General features: G+C 28.1%; 1 protein-coding gene across 1 annotated transcript in view; it reads left to right on the top strand.

Annotated features, from left to right (window-relative positions):
• Positions 1-10073: 10073 nt before the first annotated feature.
• The window catches only part of LOC119688829 (splicing factor U2AF 50 kDa subunit-like), a 3104-nt gene continuing 2713 nt past the window's right edge, over positions 10074-10464 (top strand). Inside the window, exon 1 of the mRNA XM_038103493.1 lies at positions 10074-10172. Within this exon, the coding sequence (XP_037959421.1) occupies positions 10074-10172 (99 nt within the window). The remainder of the gene's footprint in view (positions 10173-10464) is intronic.

Raw genomic sequence — 10464 nt, 5'->3', positions numbered from 1 at the left:
ATTTTTCAACTGAATCCACTCTCAGATCTCTGTGGATATCAGCTCCTCTTACCTACCATCTACGAGCGCAAGAAGGTGAGAGAAGTAGTATTGCAAAAATTGTTTGGTCTTCGCTGTGGTGTTACTGCAGAATTTGGTTTAATTGCCTCTATTTCTTCGCATGTTCCACTTATATTTTTTTTACTCATTATTTCACACTTAATACTCTTCTCCTACGGAGTATTAAATTTCTTATGCGGAGAGAAATTTTAGACAGGATAATGCAATCAACGTCAATAAGTAAACCTTATATCACGGACCTCACTTAAATCAATGGGTTGAATTTCATTGGAGTGAATGTTAGGTGGTTTAATAAGAAAGCAGTTCAACTTTATCAGATTACTAAAAAGAAAGTTACAGTTTTTACTTCAAGCTATTGAATATTAATTAATGGCTGAACGGTAAGCTCTTTTTAGGCGGGAAGTAGTGGATAGAAGTGCGACATTCCTTGCTTAGGGGTTAAAATGTTCTGTTAGTCTTTTATTATATTTTTTTCTTATATTTTCAAATTCAGCTTTACATAGGGGGATTTGTAGATCTTTGTGGATACTTTCATTTCAAATATACCATGGCGCACCAGTGATTGTTCTCAGTATTTTTGATTGAGCTCTTTGGATAATTTTAATATTTTAAGCACTAGCATTACCAAATAGCTGGATACCATAAGTGGTTTCATGATGCTGTTGTACAAGAGTACCTTATACTCTAGATACAGGGAGGATCTGTTATTAATGCGCCAGTGCAACTTAGAGACTTGGAACTTCATCTTTATTTGTATGGCTTCAATATTCTTGCGCCAAGCTAGTCGTCTGTCTAGGTGAAAACCTAAGTACTTTACCTATATTATCTACTTGTGGTATGAAAATGTTATTTAGTAAAATTTTTGGAGATGTACTCCGACTTAAGGTAAAAATGGCGTGTCTACATTTTAGTTCAGTCATGATTGAAAATAATTTTTTCAATTTATTAACAGTGATATTTAGTCCATTTATATAAACTTACAAAGTCGAATATCTATACAAGCACATAGTACAAAAAATTTCTTTAACTTTACCTATTTAACACCCGGTGCTGGGCATCAAAGTCCTATTTAAATCGAATATTACCAAAATTATTGTTGGAACAATAATTATTGTTGGTAATTATTGTTAAAACATTCATTTTTGGAGCAATAATTTTTAAAAGCTACACAGTCTTCAGCTTTTTTATGGTTGTCTATATTATGGCGATGCTGACTTGTATTTTTTGTATCCACTACAAGAAAACTTCAAAGTTAGCAGGATATTGTATTGAAACGTATACTGAAAGCTCCATGATATATCAAGAATAAAGTTATGCAAGTTATGCAGAAAACCAAGAATATCGAGAGTATGCATCAAAGGGAGAGCATTAAAATTTTTTGGTCATATGAATGCTCTCACGCAGAATCTCTTAAAACAAATATGTACAAAATATACGTCTATAAAAACATATCAGAAACTTATTATCACATTTCAATGGAATACTTGTTGCAGTAGATTGCAGACCCACGTAATAACAGACTATTAAGTAAAACTAATTTACACACTAACTCGTGTTTCATAAAGCCAAGAAGAAAAATACGAGTAGAGTCTTGAAATACCAATATCGAATTAAAATCACTCCAAGTGACTTTTAGTAACTTCCAAAACGAAGAAATTTTAAAAATTTTTTTATAATTTCAACTCTGCTTTAAATACTAGTTATTTTATGATAGAATTTTATTTCCGGTTATTTTAAATATTAAGTTCAATAAAGCATTAAATTAATACTATTTATTGATGTGTAATATTTTTATATATCTGAGCACAGTTGTCAACGTTAGTTCTAAAAAATCGTTAAGGTTCAAAAAAGAAAACTATAATTTAAAAGAACATGCAATTTTGCATAGCTTTTAAAATGAATATCTAACTAGTCGCCATAACCATTAGTTAGTTTAAAAAATGAACCCATATTTTTTACAAAGGAATACTCGTATATAAAATTGCTTCAAATTTAACAAACTAACAATGAAGTCAAATGGTAGTGACACTTTCTTTTTGAACTGTCAATTTTTTGCAAAAATTTCTTCGATTAGATTTATCTTATCCAATCTAAACATAATATTGAAGTTAAAAAAACTTTTTAGCTTGTTTTTGTTCAAAGTTTTCACTTATAGATGAGCAACCGCGAATTCCGTTGATATTACAGCAATCAACTTTTTCCAAATACAATTTCCGAATTTCTCTAAAAAAATAGTAATGTAATGAATCACTAGTAATTCTCTAGAGGAAAGGAAAAACAGAACTAAATTTCAAATATAACTCACGAATAGTTAGGAATGCAGAAAACCAAATTTTAGCTGATAAAGCAAAATTCAAAAAAAGGATTTCCTTACTTACATTGTAAAATACATAAAGAATTTACCATAAATTTCTAAAAATTATTAACGAGAGAATGTCTTTAACAAACTATTGCTAAAATATTTACATAAAGTTATGTATTTCAGGAATGATTTTAAAATAACCAGAAGCGTATGAACACATAAAGTTTAAATAGCAAACACAGTTTGACGCTTTAACAACGTAGCGCATTTCCGGTGCGCCATATTTGTTTACTAAAATCTAAAAATTGAAAGCTTTGGCATGAAACTTCCTGTGAGTTTTATTTTGCTGCATATCTGTATGTCGTATAAACAGATGTTACCAGTAAATGTGAATATATGCTTTATTCTTATTTCTATATACCAAAAGAGAAATTTGTTATCTTCTTTCCTTTTGCAGTAGTTAGCTTTCTTTAATACTTCAACAATATAGATAAAAAAATAGATATATTAGAATTTCACACTTTAAAGAAATAATTAATAATAGATATTCTCCAGTAACGGTAAAAAGTGCATAACCTACAATTTCTCTGCACAGCTTCCAAAAACATATTAATAAATTGTCTACAGTATAGTTAAGTTAATAATTTCGTATAGTTTTTTCTTAATTCCACATATCTGTTCAAGTACTTAAATGCATGAATTTTCTTAACAGTATTAAATAAAGTTAAATGTTACTCATACGCCTTGCATACCAAATTGCTGAGTTTGCACATTAAATGTTGCTGGCTCAGGGGAAAGTCAAGTTCTCTTCCGGGTTTTTCATAAAGTCTAACAAAACTGCCACATGTCTTTCAACACACAGTATCCATCCTTTATATGTATTTTGACGTATTCTGCCTTCTTTTCTTCATTTTGCATATCACATGTAGTTGTTTTGTATGGAAATTTCTTTCTTTATAAAACAAAACAACGCAAAACAAAATGTCATATTCCAGCATACAATATAACATTCACACATATATTAACGCACATATAAAATTTTTTTGTATGTAAATATGTGTTTATAAACATATCGACATTCGCAACATGATGACAACATATTGTGTGAATACATGCCGGAGGCAATTTTACTTTAAATTCAGTATTTTTTGCCTTCGTTGGTTTTGGTTTGACAAAGATAAACGGATTTTTTTATAACGTGTCATTGAAACATGTACAATTTTTTCAAAGGTTTTTGACATTGCCATTTTTTTTTTCATTATTATAAATTAAAAATGTATTGTCGATTTTTTGTGTCTGCTTTGAATTAAGGTTTTGTGGTTTTTTAATTTAGTTTATTTAATAAGAGATTTCGTTAAGTCGAGTTTATACTTTTAATGCCTTTCGCATTTAAATGCCACAGAGTTTTATTGCTCAATAATGTGTTCACTTATGTGTAAAAATTTATACAATTTGTATTTAACTAATTAATACCTTTTTTATTTGTTAAATCTTTATATTAAGTCCGTGTGCGAGTGCGAGTAAATTGATGGTATATTGAGGGAAATAGTAAATTATGTCGGTATGGCAGCGAATGTTGGTATTTACCAGAATTTCGAGCAGAATAAATTAGATTAAAATTAGGTAAATTAGATGTTACCATTGTAAAAATTTTATGAAATGTTTAATAAATAAATAAATAAATTTGAAAACTTTTAACCAAAAATAATAAATAAAATAAAAATAATAAATAAGTGCAATAAATAAATAAAAAAATATTTACATAAGTTAACTGCAAAAAATCCCTAATAAATTTCAATTTACTTTACCTCAATAAATAATAATTTTTGGTTTTAATTTGTTATCATTATAAGACAGTAAATAACAAATATTGAATTGTTTAAACATAAAAACTATTGGTTATATGATTATTAACATAAAATTAAACGTTTTGTATCAACACTTCCGTAAGAATGTAATTATCCTTACAATATGCTGATATGCAAAAGAGAGATAATAGTAATAATTATGATGTTTTGTTAAAGTAATTAATATGTTAACGGCTGTATAAAATATATTAAAACCATTTTGAATATAGCCTTAAACTTTTTTCTATCTGAAAGACCAATTATTGTATCTGATAAAAAATAATTGAAATTAAAAAAGTTATTCAAGATTAGCAAGATGACTTATGCTTAATTTTGATATCATTAAATCAAGAACAACTTTTAAAAATCAATTAAAATCAACAAATCAGTTGACCTGAAAGATTAATGGAAACAAAATATGTAATATACAAATACGAGTATAATATATATTAAACTCTTTAACTGGTACGATTGGAATTCGGTAGCATAAATTGTTTATATTTTTAATTTTAATTTAATGAATATATTTATAATTTTTCATTATGTAGTTCATATATTATTAGACATAAATAAAAAAAAAACTAATGAATAAAATTGTTTTTGAAATAAATTATACAGTATTGTACTTTCATACATGCTTTCTGTTAAATTTATGGCGAACAAAATTGTTTTATCAACTAATACAAAACAAATGTGAAAGCAATTAATTTTCTAAAGTGTTCATAATTTTATAAATTTATTAGAATTGCAAATTTTTAATTATTGTATTGTACATGCCTTGGCTTTCCACACTACACATTTTATGAATACACCTTTTAGATATTAAATTATCATAACAAATGACAATTACTCTCTGCTGGAAAATACAAGAAACAAATAAAAATGTTAAATTACAGTTGCCAAGCGGCAGTAAGAGTAAGCAATGTAAATTTTAATTGTTGATAACAAAACAACTGTTAAATGCGCCAATTGGTTTCATTAAATTAGTGACAATGAAAATTTGATTTCTTTTTTTTTTAACATTTCTAAATGTTACTAGCAGTTTATTGCTTTCACGACACATTAAATTACTAATGCATATAACAACAGACAATAAGTCTGCAACAACAATTTAAACTAAACAAAAGCAAAAAAAATAAAATATAAGTAAAATGTTAAAATAGTCAAAATGTACCTTGTTTTGCACATTTTTAAAGGGTCATGCGGTGATACAATAAATCATTGAATCGTACATACGCGCTGCTGCAAGTTGTGTTTACTGCACGACAAAACGACGGCTACGGAAATCAACAGCGACAACTGCGACGAATACGAGTACGATTACGAGTACGCTATTGACTACATACTATTCTACTGTTATTTGCAGATAGCACTACTGTTATTAATGTTGTTCATAGTGTTGCTATTGTTTTTCCATATTGTATATACTATAGAGTTTTTGTTGACGCCGGTTTTGATGCTACAGCACTACTACATAAGCACAATAACAAAAACTACTACTACTACTACTACAACAACTGCAACTACTACTATTTTTATACAATAGTTGTTCTGCCATTACTGTTATTGAAAAACTGTGCTGCACTTGGTTGCACAATATGATCATTAATCAAACTTTAGTCTGGAATAACAAAAAGTTGGACTAGTGTGTATTTGTTCGAATAGTCTTGTTCTATTTTTCAATTTTTTAAAAAATTTTTTTTTACGCATATCAAATACTTTTCCGCACAATTCGAATTTTGGCGACAAAAGTAAACAGTTTCAGCTTTGACGTGTATATTTTTCTATGTAATACGAGTATTTGTGAATTTTTACAATTTTCCTGAAATACTTTTTTCACTATTGTTACTTTTTAAATCTGAACAATTATTTATTAATTTAGTTTACATGCGCAAAAATATTTATCAAACTTTAAAAATGCATTTAACAATAAATATTTTAATAAAATTTTTAACAATGAATTTTAACAAAAAAATAATTCTGATTATTATAAATTGTTTATCTAATATATTTATAAATATTTGAAAGAATAAAATGAGTATAATGTTTAAACCAAAACCAAATATATAAATTAATCTGTTCTGCAAAAAACCACAAGTTTATTCAATATTAAAGAATTAACGTTAACAATTCACATAGAATATTTTGTGAAACAATAAAAAATGCATTTGAAAATTATTTACAGTGATTTTGTGTACTCGCATTATTGGAGTCCAAAAACTGCACCCGGATAAATGGACTTTGCAGCCACCGCATTGGTTTTTATGAAAAACTCCGCTTTACATTTACATTTATTTGTGAAATGCACTAGTATGTGTGTATGATTTTTAAATTTATGTTATTTTGTGATATCATTCGACAACATATTAATTTATGACCTCTCTACATAAAGCAATAAATGAAAATTCATTTAATATATTTAAAAATATTAAAGCAATTTTAATAAAATACATTTAATTTTTATCTTTATGATTTTATAATACATTATTTAAAATATTTGCAATATGAAAATAATTAATTCGAAAAATGCTTAATAGATTTTTTTAAATTTGCTGGAGAACATTTAAATTTAAAACTTATTTAATGTGATTTTAAACAAATTTTATTGCTTTGCTATATTAACATTGACAATACTTTATATATGATGTTACATAAAATGTATATTATTTACGCTTTTAAGCCATTGAAATAATTTTTCATTTTGTTATTTTTAGAATAGTTAATTTTTTTTGTATATAGTTGAAATTATTTCCTTTTCGTATAGTTAATATATAATGTCAAAAAAAATTCCTATTTTATAACTTTCTTAAGAACATATTATAAATATATATGTACATATATACATATTTTTTTTTTATTTTCGGTTAGGTTAACCTAGGTTATACCGGCTATCCACTTAGGCCCATAGTCCCATTATGCTAGAACCTTTGACAAAGTTTATGATGCTGTTTAAAGGGAGGTCCGAAGTTTACCAAGATCTTCAAAAAAGAAAGCCCCTAAGACATTAAGCTGCCGCTGCGCATGGAGGCACTTTCATCATCCTCACCACAACTGCGGCAAATATAGTCGCGAGGGAGATTCAATCTCCCAACATGGTTACTTAGTATACAATGGCCTGTTAGTAAATGTAATACAAAACTGTTATATCTACGGCTCATCACTATGAGAGTTTTCGATTTTCTTTTACTTGTATGTGGCCAAAATGCATACAGATGTCTGCAAATCGTAGAGTCTTTCCATCTTTTTTTAAAAAGTTCAGCACAGGAAGAACTCAATATCAACGATACACTCAGATTGTTTAGGTTTTAAAAGTGGTTTCCTGAAGCATCCCATCTGGCTAGCTCATCTGCATTGCAATTGCTGAAAATATCCCTATGACTGGGAACACAGATAAGAAATGCATTCTGCCTGAAAAACACTATCGTGATTTAGAAGAGGATGTATTCAGCCCTTCTGAGAAAACTCCACTTCCTACGCCACTCCCAGTTTTCGAACCCACGGTAAAAATTTCTAGACCCTCACCCAGGGAGTAACCTCCTGACAACCAATCCTATAAGGATCGAAAGGCCACGAGCAGAATTTTATTCTTAATCTGAGTTAAATATAAAAACTAAATATTTTTTATGGTATAAATTTCAAAACTTGCTTTAGTAAAATTAATTGTATTTATGTTTTGTGTAAAGTGCATATTAAAAAATTTATTAAAAATATTTTTTGAATAATATTATTATAAAAAATCTCAGTTTATTAATAAAATTTTATGATAAATCTTAATCAGAAATGAAAAATTTTTGATGTACATTTTAAAAAGTAATTTAACTAACTAAAAATAAAAAATTTTAATTATATATATTATTTACAAAAAATTCAATTTATTATCTTTGCAATACAGTAAATTGTTAAATTTTATCATTTCCATCAATACATTTCTAGTGCCTGGGATGTGGCTATTTAAAAAGTAATGTAAAATGCAAATCCTCAAAACCCCATATATCCGTATCTCTCAGGCAAAAATATTTTAAAATTTTTTCCTATTTTTATTAAAAAAAAGAGCTCATAAGAACAGTATCAGCCAATTCTGGGTGATAAGATTTCACCTGTAAAAGAATGATCCAATTACACATTTTATCTTCCTTATCGAAGTACTTTTTTCTTTATATAGTATATTTATTTAAGATAGCCCAAATAGGAAAAAGTTGTTTTTAGTTTTGCAAGTAAAATTTTAAGAATTTACCTAAAATAAATATATAATACCAATACGAATATAAAAAAACAAATCACTCATACGCAGTGTAGTTTTTTTTTTGCAAGAAGGTAATTTAGTTGTTTTACTAATAATCGGAAATTATATATATGATCTATTCACCTATAAAATTCAAATATATTACGGTAAAAAAAAATTTTGTATTGGTTAAGCTCTTAACTTAAACTATAAACTAATTTCCGCTTTTTAAAGAAATTTGTTGATTTTTTTCAATAAATTAATATTAGCATTAACTTCTTGCTACAAACAGTTTTTGTATTTTTAATATTTGCAGTTAAGATTTAAAAAGAATTTTAAAACAATGTTATACATTTTTAATTTCAGATATAAAAATGACTATAAAATGGCGGCAAAAATTCAAAAGCAAAAAACGCTTGCCACAAAAACAACGAACAATAAACGATACGATTTCGTTTAATATAACAACCAGCAATACTAATAAAACTCTTGAAAACAACAACCAAAACAGCACTAAAACCAAAACCGACTTTCAACGACTGATAAATAATCAAAATTCACCACCAGCGCAACAAAAACAAATACAACAAAAGACTCAACTGCAACTACAGCTGCAACAGCTTCAACAGCAAACAAAAGCTTTATTACAGCAGCAACAATATAAATCTCCAGTGAAAATCTGCACTCTAACAACAACAAGCACAACACCAATTACAACAAAAACAGTAGCAGCAGTCACCACCACACAAACTTTAGCAATAAAAACTCCAACAACACACACTGACACACAAATAAAAAGTAAGAAAACAAAAAATTACCAATATAAATGGCGACACATGCATAAAAAGGCAAAAGCATTTGGCTTCAGGTTTGACACTTCGTCATCGTCAAACTCACCACCAAAACTAAAGGTAAATAGTAATACCACCGCGTCAACGAGTGCTACTGTATTGGCACTATTTCCATTGCTTGCGTTGTGCTTTTTCTGTTTCACCACGACTACTATAGAAGCAGCTGCCGCAACTGGCACATCCTCATCAACATCTTCTTCTTCCTCACCTACGGCCAAACCACTACTTCAAACAAATGCAGCACAATGCTCACTGTCAGAGTTCAGTTGCACAAACGGACGCTGTGTGCCGCTGAGCAAATATTGCAACAATGTGAATGATTGCGGCGATGGCAGTGATGAGCCGCGCTTTTGTACACGTAAGTGAATTTAAACAAATGTTTTTTTTTTCAATACAAATTTTTTCGCGGTCTTTTTAATTGATATTTTTATGTGTAATTTTTATTGTATGTTGCTTATTAAAATTGTATAATTTCTTTATTGTCGCACTTCACATATTGTTCAACAACACAAAAAATTAATAATCTTCCTTTTATCACTTAAATTCTTTTAAAGCTAATATTAAAGTTTCAATTATTTCCACAAAAACAAAACTTTATGCACCGCAAGCAGTTTTAACACTCAGTTAACGCCCCATAACGTAATGAGCAGTGCAGTACACATGACTGTAAGCTGCGTAATTGCTTTTTCAACTTTATCATTGTGAATTCTGGAGTTTTTGTCCGGAAATTAATTAAATTGAATTTTATACTAAAAATTTCATTTAAAATTAACCTCATTGACGTTAAAAGAATGGACATTTCGAACGCCGGTGCGACAACATCCTTCGCACATGTGGACAAATGCGAAAATATTTCCCTTTTCGAAAATCATAACAGCATTGCCCTACACGTGAGCACCGCTACAAGCAAATTTATTTAATTAAAGTTTGACAGCAGCGAAACTTTTTGCGCATTGTTCGTTCGCTTATTGTTAAATGCTTTTGTTGTAGTCTTGCCCTTAAGTGAACTGATATATCACACATCGACAATCGATTTTAACAAATTTACATGAAAATATACATCTTTTTTTACAAATAAAAAATAATTTATAGCAGTTTAAAATTACAAACTGCAACGTGAATTCAATATATAAAAATATATCGTTTTTTTGCGAATACTATAGCTGTATTCAAATTAAATAA

Source organism: Teleopsis dalmanni, chromosome X (assembly GCF_002237135.1).
Source record: "Teleopsis dalmanni isolate 2A chromosome X, ASM223713v2, whole genome shotgun sequence".
Lineage (NCBI taxonomy): Eukaryota > Metazoa > Arthropoda > Insecta > Diptera > Diopsidae > Teleopsis > Teleopsis dalmanni.
The sequence above is the reverse complement of the archived record's forward strand: the minus strand, read 5'-3'. Positions and strand labels throughout refer to the sequence as shown.